Below are 11,806 nucleotides of genomic sequence, written 5' to 3'. Positions count from 1 at the left end.
ATTGATCATATCTTCAGTATCTACATTCCTGCTATGATCCACTGTGGAGCTTGTCATTATCGATACTGTAATCGATAAATGTGGCACTGTGGGCCTGAATGCTTCTCTGTATGGCGAATCTATCTCCTTGCTGGAGGCTGACCCCACGGCCAATCATAGACAAGCTTGACCTAGGCACGATTTGATCTTATGACCTTGTTTCTTCATCAACAGCTATAAGCATTGACTTGTAGTCCACATCACGGGCACCCAGAGCTGATGGTCCTGTCGGCAAATCTCGAACTATAGAGATGCCGATACCGGATCCCCGTAGCTTCCATCCACGTTCCTACTATCGATCATAAGGCACTTTGAAACCCTTCCCTAGCTGCCGTCAGATGGAATGTACCTCGCTGCACCATTCCAGCTTCGTACTGAGCTTCGTCATCTTGCCGAATGGGGTGGATTATCTGATTATCTTCTTGCATACACATCGGTCACACATATACTATGAATGACAGAGCCCTTATTGTACTGTTCTTTGTTTACAAGGGTCTTTACCTTGTTGTATAATATCCTGCTGATTGGATCGATCTCAACTGGACACCCTCTGGTCCATCATTCTCAATGCTATGGTAATTACCGTAGGTATCTCCCAGATACAACGACATTCCTGTGCTACCAGGACTACATCGTCTTACAATACGGAGTATCTTAAGTTGACCCCAAACAGCTCGTCAGAAACTCCATACGGGCGTTCAAATAGACCGGCCAGGAACCCGATAGCTAACCATACAACAGGGATCGAGGCGTCTCTCCACACTAGCTGATTGGTATGGGTGATTCACACAGCCAGAGTCAGCACTCAATATTATCATTAGCTTAGAGAGGGGCATCATCTGCATTGATACCCACCGGGACAGTCTCCCATGAGTCAGACCATTCATCATGTTCCAAGTCTTCTTGATGAGACCCCAAGAAGCTGGATAGGACCAAGTCAGCCTATACTAGGCAACCACCAGGCGCAGAGGTTCCCCACATGAGGCTCGTATTGCACAGCTACTAAGCCCTGCCTAGGTAGTTGATTGCGATCCGCGATCCGCCTTGAAAGGAAAGAAACCTTTGGCTTCTTGCACTGCGCCTTCCGTGGCTGTGTACTGGCTCATGCTGACGCTCTCTGAGTCGCACCTGCCAACATACATAAGATAACACTCCATTTCCCAGCTCCAAGCTCGCAAACCCCCAGCAACATAACAACTATCCATCACATTCAATGTCTGTATCACTCAAATCTCGCACAGAAGGTGCAATCTGGGGCGTCTGCGTCGCCGACGCCCTGGGCGGACCGGTCCAATTCAAAGATCCGAAAACATTCGAGCCGATTACTGGATTGAGATTTGTGGCTCCATTTAAACAGCCTGCTGGGTGAGTATCACCATCAATCATCATCGACAGTGATGAGAAATCCATTGAAGAACAACATAATCTCACATACCATGCAGTTCCTATTCCGACGACGGCTCAATGACCTTGGCCCTAGCGTACTCAATCACCGAATCAGAAATGAAATACAACCACACCCTCTCAATAAAATTCTACGTCGAATGGATGACCAGTGGTCGATTCGGAACTATCAATCGGGCTTGGGATATGGGTCGGTCAACGCGGAAGTCGTTGTCTATCTGGAAAAAGTCGCACATGGAGAATATCGAGGGTGTGCAGGCTCGCATTGATATCGAGTTGGACGGCGAGGAAAGGTCCGGTAATGGGAGTTTGATGAGGATTGTTCCGGTCGGTGTGGCTTATTGGAAGGATGTTGTTCTTGCGAGGGAGATTGCCCGGGTTCAGGGTCGTGTTACGCATCCTTCGCTGCCTTGTGTTGAGGCTTGTGAGGCTTATACTGAGTTGGTTTGTGGGGTTATGAATGGTGAGTTTTTGATATATTGGTTGGTTGGTGGGGTTTGTACTAATGTTTTGGGCAGGTCATACCAAACAGCAATTGTTTGATACCATTTCTGTTTTTCCTTTTACGCATCCTGCGCTGAAGGAGCGTGTGGCGCAGTACAAGACTCTTAATGACTGGACTTCCAAGTCTGCTAGGCATATTACTAGTAGTGGATGGATTGTTGATACGCTTGAGGTGGCGCTGTGGGCTTTCTTCAAGTTTGATTCTTGGAAGAAGGGTGCTTTGGCTGTGGTGAATCGGGGTGGTGATTCTGATACTGCTGGTGCTGTTTATGGAGGGCTGGCTGGAGCTTTCTATGGGGTTGAGTCTATACCTCAGGAATGGAAGGATGGAATGGAGAGGAAAAACTTTATTGGAGGCATTGCTCATAAGCTAGCTTGTGGCGTTGTTGACGGTAGTTTGAAGTGATACTTGTGTTTGACGCTGAAATGATTCTGAAATAGTTAATAATATGCGTTTTTAATGACGAGCCTATTCTATCCTGTTCAACTTTCTGGATATCATACAATATCCGAGTCCATAATCAGCGGATAGTACGTAGTGAAATCGACAACCAGCTAAATTTTTGATACTATCTCAAACCCTAGATCCTCAGTAAATCTCCTCAATTCAGCCGCATTACCAGTAATCTATCAGCACATTACATATTCGCATAGAGAATAGATCATTGCTGGTGAGCATTTTTATATATCATCAAAGTCTGTTATACAGTCGTGGCTCCACCGGCCTGAATATACAACACGAGTGCAGTCGAGTCGTCCTATTTGAGCCGGCGCTCAACTATATAACTCCCACACAGATTTCATTCATTGTTTCCTGATACTTGAGAATCTGATATCTAATGTATAAGTGAAACGATAGACCGTTTACTTCCCTCAAAAATTATGTCATAGCGAACCCTCACAGCGAGCACATCATTGGCCGACATTAAGGTTTATTTCTTCAGCTAACAGCTCATAGCATTCGGCCAATGAGATCAGAGGATCTATACATATGGCTTCTATATATATATATTGACATGGTGAAAAGGAGTTCCGCAAGGATATTCCTTGCCCATACACGCTGGAAGCCAAATGTTTAGAATGTTATCTTACTAGAGCACCGCGAAAAAGCATGCTAGGACCAACGATGCCAAGATCAACCATGGCAAAACTCGAGAACCAATGCCATTCATTGCGGCCTGGCCCACATCACCACATATTCCTCTCGGGGAACGACGGGGAAGACCATAAATAACGCCATGGAAAAAGCTGTCATACTTGTTCTTTCTAAACGGCAGGTGGACACGCCAGGATCAAGCATGGCAGAGTTGAACCAGATGAGAACCCCATTGCGGCGTGGCTGAAGACATCACCACACATTGCCCTTGGAGATGGACGGGAAAATGTTACCTGGATGAGACGAGCTCTCGAGCCTGGCCTTTCTGACGGCAGGCAGATGCGCCCATTGCCAATAGCTTGAATCCCACACGATTATATATGCACAGTCTGTGACAGCTCCAAAAACCAGTAGATCTCTGTGCCCATGCAAGGTCCAAATAGATATCTACATAGAGATAGAGGAATCGTGAACAAGGCATATATAAAATACGTCTATCATTCAAACATTGCCATTTATAGAAGAACCGAAACAGCGCCCATCGGTACATGCATCGCTGCAATGCCCTTGCTATGCATCGGCACATCGAAACAAAGAAGCGAATAAACAAGAATAAAAGCCTCAAAAATATGTATAACCCAGCATCATAGGGACAGGCCGGGCGAGATGACCCCAAGATATATTGATCTCCAAACTGAAAACCAAAAAAGTCCCCAGAAAAATTTACTGCACTGCACTACTGCTCCATGCTCAAATACTTAGCCTCGGCACCCTTAATGCAAGCAATATTGGCACCGAGCTTGTTAATCGTCTCGATATACTCATCATAGGGATCCGAGTCGAAGACAATACCACCACCAGCCTGGAGGTAAGCAACGCCATCCTTGACCATCATGGTGCGCAGGGCGATACAAGTATCCATGGCACCGGGTTCCTCGGAGGATCCATCAACGCTGGCGCTGTTATAACCAAAGTAACCAACAGCACCGGCGTAGACGCCTCGCTTCTCGCCTTCCAATTCGGCGATCAGAGACATGGCGCGGACCTTGGGGGCGCCGGAGACAGTGCCGGCTGGGAAGATGGAGCGGAAGGCGTCGAAGCGGGTCATTCCTGGACGGAGAATTCCTGAGACTTGCGAGACGAGGTGCTGGACGTGGGAGAATTTCTCGACGACCATTAGGCGGTCGACTTGGGTTGAGATAGGGTCGCAGATGCGGTTTACGTCGTTGCGGGCTAGGTCGACTAGCATGACGTGCTCGGCGCGGTCTTTTAGACTGCTGCGCAGTTCGTTGGCTAGCGCTGTGTCTTCTTCTGGGGTCTTGCCTCGTTTGACGGTTCCTGCGATTGGGTGCGTGATGATGCGGCCGCGCTCTTCTTTGACTAGGAGCTCGGGGCTGGCTCCTACCAGCTGGAAGTCTTGGCAGTCGATGTAGAACAGGTATGGGGAGGGATTGACGGTGCGGAGGTGGCGGAAGAGGTTGTAAGGGTGGAGGGAGGTGGGTCGTGATAGGCGCTGGGAGGGCACGGTCTGGAAGATGTCGCCCTTGGCGATGTGCTGCTTCAGTCGGTTGACGTGGTTCTCATAGCCTTCCTGTCCGATATTGGATGTGTACTCCTGGTTGGGGATGATGGGTCCTTGAGGGGGGAGAGGCGTGCGGTCCTGGAGCAGGGTCTCAATTGTCTTCTGGATGATGGCGTGGCCCTTGGCGTAGGAGGCCTCGAGATCGGCATCGACCGAGGGGATAGGGACGTAGGTGATGACCTTGACGACCTGGAAGAAGTGGTCGAATGCGATAATCGTATCAAAGAGCATGAAGAACGACTCGGGCACTCCAAGGACATCCTTCATCGGCCGTGCCGTCTTCGGCTCAAAGTATCTAACACAGTCATATCCAACATATCCGATTGCACCAGCGGTCAATGGCGGGAGGACCAATCCGGGTACTGAGGCGACACGGAACTGAGAAAGCTCTTCCTCGAGGTAGGGGAGGGGATCCGCTGCCGGTCCATGTCCTTCTCCGGTCTTGATGACTTTTCTGGGGTCTGGGACGGTTAGCAATGTGGCCGAGTCAAAGACTGTAAACACCCACCTGCACCAACAAAGCTGTAACGTCCAATGGTTTCCGTGGTAGCTGCACTCTCGTACAAAAATGACAATCGCGAACTATGCAGAGTCAGCGATCATGTTCTTCCCCTCTGTGCCCCGCCTTGTCTCTGACTATGCGGTGAGCCATGACTCACTTCTCTGCAATCTTCAAGTATGCCAATGTCGGGGTCAAAAGATCGGCGGGAATTGAGGCAGTAACAGGGAGGAGGTTAGGAGGGAACTGGGAGTTCCTGGATTTCGAGATCACGTCTTGCGCCGTCTCGAGCGACGGGGTCGTGGCGATCTAAGTCATCGGTGAGCGTTAGCAAATTGTATCCGTGACAGCTGAGGATACACCATCTGCGCAAATACTCACAGAGGGTGCCATTTTTTGTGGTTGAAATTGCACGAGAAGAGAGTAGAGGGAAGATCGGTTTGGTGGGAAAATGATTCATAGTGGGGGATATCGCCGGGCCGGGAGAGATGCGCCTATCGCCCTATGGAGCTATCACGGGTATGCCAGGGAGATTTAATTCAATACAAAGGTGACTATTGGATATCAACTTGAAGTCAATGGGTATTTTCTTGATTAATAAACAAGTTGGTTCCGGGAAATATCACCACTGGAGCAGAAAAGAAAAGAAAAGAAAATAGACAGAATCCACCGTCGCCAGCCCATGTTCGCCGTGCCCACCCAACCCTATTCCAAGCAATGCATGCCGTTATGCATTTCTAAGTAAGAAAAAAATGTATGTTCACAGAAAAAAAGAGGCGAAGAGTCTGTCTTCGAAGAAAGAAAGGCTTTTCAAGCGGGAATGTCGGTTGGAGCATGAGTCGTAAATTGTTATGTTGTAGATTCAAAGCCCAGCTCGTCACCGTTGCAAATTAACAAGTGCCATCTATTTGAGTTAGTATCAGCTGGTAAAAGCTATGGGTGAAACATACCTGTTTGTCAAGGCCATAGGCAAGTCGCTTGCCATCCGCATCCCATGAAAGAGCCCGATATCCAACCGGCTCTGTGTGACCATTCTGTCCATTGGTCATGCCATCCTCTTTTTTCACCTCTGAACTAGCTGCAGTCCAAGTAGCCATTGGCTCGCCTCCACGTTCGACATTCCAGATGAAGAGTGAGTCTTTGCCGACTGCACTGAAAGCGTATCCATCAGGAGAGAAGCATCCCGCAAGAGCAGGAGCGGATCCGAGGCGAAGCTTGTGAAGACACGAGAAATCCTTTGACTCGAGATCGATCTGCCACACCTTGACCATGTGATCTGTAGCGAAAGAAGCAAAAACAATGCGCTGGTCCTGAGGTTGAGGGCGAATCTCGATTCCGGTGATGGCCTGGTGGTGTGCATCTGGGATTAGAATATCGTGGGTAGGGATCCAAATCGCATTGCTAGTTGCAGATGCGGTGATAGCAACTGAGTGAGAGCCTGCCTGAACACAACGAATGAATTCCCAAGCCGCACTGGGCCCGCTGGCTGCAAATTTCTTGACCAAGCGGACGGTGGTGTCCACTTCGCATTGGTATACTGCACCCTCGCCAGATGCAAACACCTGGGTTGGGCCACACCAAGCGAGATCAAAGATGGGATTTTCGATATGTTGAGGCGGAGGGAAAACGTCAGGTCGGCGGCTGTCGTCCCATAGTGCCAGTTCCGAGATATGGTTGTCCGAGGCCACAACCACCAATTGCGACCTGGAATCAGCCCAATGCAAGCCAGTGATCATTCGAGGTAATTCAGGCAGTAGATCCACTGCTTCGCCGTTGACATTATACATGGTGATGGTGCCCCGTTGCTCCGCACATGTTGCGACAGCCAACTTCTCACCAACAGCATCCCAGCCGACAGCCGACACACAGGTGCTACTGTTCCTGTGATCCACAATCTTCTTCTTCACGGGCGATGACGATGATAACTTCCACATATCACAAAAAGTGTCACCAGCGGCCACCACCATAGTCGGGTCCCTCGGCCTCCATAGGGCGCGGGTCACGTGGTCCTCCGCATCCAGCAAGGCGGTGTCGGGCGTCAAATCAGCGGCCTTGGCGGGGGAGATCTGGACGCCAACGCTGCCGCCGTTTGTCAAGGTGAAGGTGGATTCGGGAATCTCCCCCATACTGGTATCGCCATCCCCATCCAGGTTAGGACTGCTAGGTTTGCTTTCAGTAGCATCATCATCCATAGAATCGTCTTCTCGGGCCTGCTTTCCTGGATCGGCATGCCCATTCGGATGGTCGCGCGCAATTTTGCCGGGGGAAGCTTGGTCTGTGCCGACCTCATCGCGCCTGTCCACAAACCCAGTTTCAAAGGGTTCAGGCCCGAAGAAGTAGTCATTTGGTGAGATGTTGATGTGATTGCCCTCCTGCACATTCAGATTAGGACCTAGATGTGTGATATTTTGGGATGTATCAGAGGTTGCGCCCCCTGGCGCGTAGGCTAGCTTAACATACCTTGTCCAGTGAGGATTGGAGCTCGTGGTACTGCAGACCCTTTTGGACTAGCGATACCAGCGCATGCGTCTTGATGTAAGGTGCAAATGGAAGAGTCTGAGGATCAGGATACCACGCGCGCTGCAAAGACACAGCGGCATCGCCATGGCCTGTCGCATTGGGTTAGACGGAGTCGGAACTGCAGGGTTAGGGGACAAACCTGATTCTTGGAGATATCTGAAGATGATCAGTACAGCACGTGCATAAGATGTAAGTAACTTACCTCCATATTAAGTAGTTGACGTGATGCGAAGTGAGGTCAGGTTGTGCCATGATTACATGTGCGACCAGTCAAGTGCCGCGAACATGCCAGAGTGGGAAGGGAAGCTGTTTGCCAGGCCGAAAACCAAAGTGGAGAGGAAGCTTAGGGGGGGGGAGGACAGTGAGTGGAGTATGAAGAAAGGAGAAATTGAGTCGACGTGAAGAGATCCGAGAGTACAGTAGAAAGAAGGGAAATGGAGATTGAAGATTGGAGAATGGAGAATGGAGAAAAGGGAAAAGACGTGAAGATCTGAGATTAAGGATCCAGGCACTAGCCACTGGATCCTGTGGCGTCCACTTGAACCTCACTACAAGTCTTCGTTCTCTGGCAAATGACACGCCTTACTCGCTTGAAACTAACTCTTTACCCGAGCCCCATGTTCCGTGCAATGCAAGCCTATAATCCCACAGGCCCCGTGTGTCCAAGCCCGTAAGCCCGTCCCCGTCCCCGTCTGCGAACGGTTCTCCACATGGGCATTCACACGCTGTACAGTAGGTGTGAACTCTTCTTTTTTTCTCTTACATGTATATTATATACATGCCTCACTGCATCCACCCGAGTCTAGATAGCTGCACAGGTGGATCGTGGCTCATGGCTCATGTCTCCGGGCTTCTCCCTCGTTTCGATCATGTGTCTAACTTGATGGGATTGCACAATCTGTCATTATATAGGGTCCGTAATAAAGCACAATACATGGATGTCCATGTATCTAGGAAAGTATCAGGTCTTTAAACAATAGAGAAGCGTGAACCCCAAGGCGCCGAAAGCTCCCGCGCTAAATATGGCAACTTCCGCTCTGGGCAAAACTTCCCACACTTGGACACCTGGGCAACTTCAGCCTTTTGCTTTCGGAGCAACATGTCCCTCCGAATCAACATTCCTCCAGCCACTCGCAGCTGTCTTGTCGGTTTACTGACCCTTTCCCTCCTCTACAACATCGCCAGATGGCGTCAAATTGACACCACCGGGGGAACACCGACCACTTCGCCTCTCGTACCCTACCTGACCCTCGTCCCCTCCTACGTCTTCTACTACCCCTGGACAATCGCAACAGCGACATTCGTTGAACAAAACATCTTCACAGTTTTGCTTAACGCCGCAACCATCTTCTATGGCGGCAAATACCTCGAACGCGCGTGGGGTTCGCGCGAGTTCAGCAAGTTCATCGCCGTCATCGCCGTAATTCCCTGCGTGGTGATAGTCCCCATCTACCTAACATGGGGCGCAATCGGCGGCTCCTCAGGTACAACGTATGTCCCTCGTACAATCTACCCTCAGACAAAACGGTCGATCACTAATAACCTCCAAGCCTGACCCAAATCTGCGGCGGCGTCTCCATCCAAGGCTCCTTCCTCGTCGCCTTCAAGCAACTCGTCCCCGAGCACACTGTCACCGTCTTCAAAGGCCTAGTCAAGATGCGCGTAAAGCATTTCCCAGCCCTCTTCCTCCTCCTAAACACGATCGGCGGCTTCATCTTCGGAACCGACACCGCAGGCGTGCTCGCCTGGCTAGGCGTCCTAGCATCGTGGACCTACCTCCGCTTCTACAAGCGCCAGCCCGACCTCACAGGAACTTCCAACGGCAGCGGAATCAAAGGCGACGCCAGCGAGACCTTCGCCTTTGCGTGTCTCTTCCCGGACGTCATGCAGCCGCCTATCGCCTTCGTTGCAGATCAGATCTACGCCGTGCTAGTAGCAATGCGGATCATGACACCGTTCTCAGAAGACGACATCGCCTCAGGAAACCAGCAGGTCCTGGCCCGCGGCGAAGCAGGCCTGCCGACACTACTCAGCAGCCAGCGCGGCGGGGCGGGCTCAAGGGGGAAGCGCGAAGAAGCAGAGCGGAGACGGACACTCGCTCTTCGCGCTCTGGATCAGCGTTTGCAGGCTGCTACTATTGCCCGGCCCCAGCCCCAACCGTTAGGCGAGCCGAGTTCTTCTTCGCATGGAGCTTCGGCGCCTGTTGCGGCCGCTGGTCAGGGTATGCTGGGTGAAACGAGTTACAATCCGGACCATGCATGAATGAAGTTATATTTGAGGAGGGGGCCGCTCTGTGCTTCGACTTTGGCGTTCCGTTATGTTGATGATGGGGTCATTATGGGATTTGGCGATTGGGATGTACACTCGCATTTCGTGGCTTGGCTGATATGGCTATAATGGCTATACTGATACCGATGCTGTTTCTGTTTCCTCCTTTGGAGGCATGTGCATGATCCACTTGATCTTGTTTTGGATACTCGACTTCTATTTTGTCGCCTGGATATGGGTGGTGTCTCGTGTGCTTTGTTTTTCTTTTTTAGCTTTTCAGCCTTGAATTCGACTTTTTGCTTTATACCACTTTTGTTGTGTATATACTCGCTGTGGAATCTGACTACGACCTTTATACACTTTAAATATCCTATTTTGTTCTTACTTGTGGCCGACAAGTACTTCTAGGGATCTATATATTTACCTCACGAGTCACAGCTGGTTCCTCAAGATATACAGCTCATTTGAATGTTCCTCCATTAGGAGCATATATCTGATTTACCTTACCAAGCTAGCTGACTCCCAAGTCTTTTCTGAAGACCCTTTCGAGCAAGCATTCAGAAATCGTGAGAAACATATTCACTGAATGCGTATCAATAGCTACCTAACAACCTAATCAACACTAGACAACCTACTCAACAGCAGCATCCAAAGACATCTCAACCTCCTCCTCATCAAGCAATGGCACAAACCGAAAATCAACAAAACAAACAGGTCCGCTGGGCCCCCGAACCCCAGCACCAACAGGCCTCCCTACACCCCCATTTCCATCTTCCAACTCAACCATAAACTGCAAACTAAGCACCCCCTGCCGATCCCCGCGAATACTAACCTTATTCGCAACAGACATCGCACGCGCTGCCTTCCGAACAAGTGCGAATCGGTAATTCTGCCGGATTCGCTCGCCCATTGAGCTCGGCGGCGATACGAGGAATGTCTCTGTGACAGTCGGCGCGAGTTTTGCGCGTGTTGCGCGTGCGCGTGAGGATCCGTCGTCTGTTAGGATCTTTTGGGAGGGGGCTGTGGTATTCTGGGTAGTGCCACCGCCGCCGTTTGTTATTTCGTTTTGGGTGTCGACGGAGAATTCAACAGTTGATTCGCTGAATGGGCCTCCTGCGCCGGAAAGCGCGAAGTATGGTTCTGACTTTGCGCAGGCGGATATTTTGAGGATTGTTGGCGAGGAGGAGTCTAGTTCGGCGATTGCGTTGTGGAGCCAGGCGGAGCGCATGATTATTTTCATTATTATTGCTTCGCGTTGGAGGGGGATGTCCGATTCGTCTTCTTCTGGTTCGTAGGTTACTAGTTCGCAGGTTGTTTTCACGCCTGCTTCTGTTATTGTTATGCTGAGTGGGCTGCCGTGTTGGGCGTATTGGAGTGTGCAGGAGCGGTCCATTAGGAGGGCTGGGGCGTTGAAGGCGCCTGAGAACTGTGTGATACTTTTTTCGCGATTTGGTTCTGTGATTTCGTTTATGCCGAAGATTTTGAGTGTTTCGAGGAGGGCTGCGATTGACACAGCGAAGTGGGGGTAGGTCACATTTTGGGAGGATTCATTGGTGTCTGCTTCTGTGTCTGAAGGCGCATTGAATGTGTAGCTTGTGAAGAGGGATTTGTCCAGGAAGGCTAGTCCTTGGATCACGCGGCCTTCTTCTACTGAGAAGCGGAGACCATCGGGGGTGATTTGGACGGTGGCTTTGGGCGCGAAGCCAATGCAGGAGAGTAGTGAGTAGAGGTGATGGGCGTTGTTGGAGATGCCAGAGAATAAGGGCTCCATGGTGTAGTAGAGGCAAGTATGTGATGCGACAAGGTCCAATGGCGTGTTGTTCGGGGGAGCTTTGCGCGGCTCGGGGGCGGGCTCCACAGCTCACTCAGATTCCGGAATTTGCGAGATTGACAC

General features: G+C 50.5%; 5 protein-coding genes across 5 annotated transcripts; 2 read left to right on the top strand and 3 right to left on the bottom strand.

Annotated features, from left to right (window-relative positions):
- Window positions 1–1,252: 1,252 nt before the first annotated feature.
- N7508_007977 (ADP-ribosylglycohydrolase family protein) lies at window positions 1,253–2,353 on the top strand (the record flags this gene model as incomplete). Its single annotated transcript, XM_058466041.1, has 3 exons — window positions 1,253–1,404; window positions 1,482–1,906; window positions 1,962–2,353. 3 exons carry the CDS (start codon window positions 1,253–1,255, stop codon window positions 2,351–2,353), a joined length of 969 nt encoding a protein of 322 aa, XP_058317369.1.
- A 1,426-nt stretch (window positions 2,354–3,779) lies between these two features.
- Window positions 3,780–5,517, bottom strand: trpE (anthranilate synthase TRP2; the record flags this gene model as incomplete). Its single annotated transcript, XM_058466040.1, has 4 exons — window positions 3,780–5,086; window positions 5,134–5,207; window positions 5,285–5,433; window positions 5,506–5,517. The coding sequence occupies 4 exons, from the start codon at window positions 5,515–5,517 to the stop codon at window positions 3,780–3,782; spliced, it is 1,542 nt and encodes a 513-aa protein (XP_058317368.1).
- Window positions 5,518–6,001: 484 nt separating this feature from the next.
- Window positions 6,002–7,896, bottom strand: N7508_007975 (WD40 repeat domain-containing protein; the record flags this gene model as incomplete). The annotated part of the gene is made up of 5 exons (XM_058466039.1): window positions 6,002–6,028; window positions 6,075–7,496; window positions 7,585–7,733; window positions 7,784–7,800; window positions 7,847–7,896. The coding sequence occupies 5 exons, from the start codon at window positions 7,894–7,896 to the stop codon at window positions 6,002–6,004; spliced, it is 1,665 nt and encodes a 554-aa protein (XP_058317367.1).
- An 847-nt stretch (window positions 7,897–8,743) lies between these two features.
- On the top strand, window positions 8,744–9,906 carry N7508_007974 (rhomboid family protein; the record flags this gene model as incomplete). Its single annotated transcript, XM_058466038.1, has 2 exons — window positions 8,744–9,135; window positions 9,195–9,906. 2 exons carry the CDS (start codon window positions 8,744–8,746, stop codon window positions 9,904–9,906), a joined length of 1,104 nt encoding a protein of 367 aa, XP_058317366.1.
- A 637-nt stretch (window positions 9,907–10,543) lies between these two features.
- Window positions 10,544–11,683, bottom strand: N7508_007973 (Rad1/Rec1/Rad17 family repair protein; the record flags this gene model as incomplete). The annotated part of the gene is made up of 1 exon (XM_058466037.1): window positions 10,544–11,683. One exon carries the CDS (start codon window positions 11,681–11,683, stop codon window positions 10,544–10,546), a length of 1,140 nt encoding a protein of 379 aa, XP_058317365.1.
- Window positions 11,684–11,806: the final 123 nt, after the last annotated feature.

This window comes from Penicillium antarcticum, assembly GCF_028974205.1.
Source record: "Penicillium antarcticum strain IBT 31339 chromosome Unknown utg000008l_segment0_segment0, whole genome shotgun sequence".
Lineage (NCBI taxonomy): Eukaryota > Fungi > Ascomycota > Eurotiomycetes > Eurotiales > Aspergillaceae > Penicillium > Penicillium antarcticum.
The sequence above is the reverse complement of the archived record's forward strand: the minus strand, read 5'-3'. Positions and strand labels throughout refer to the sequence as shown.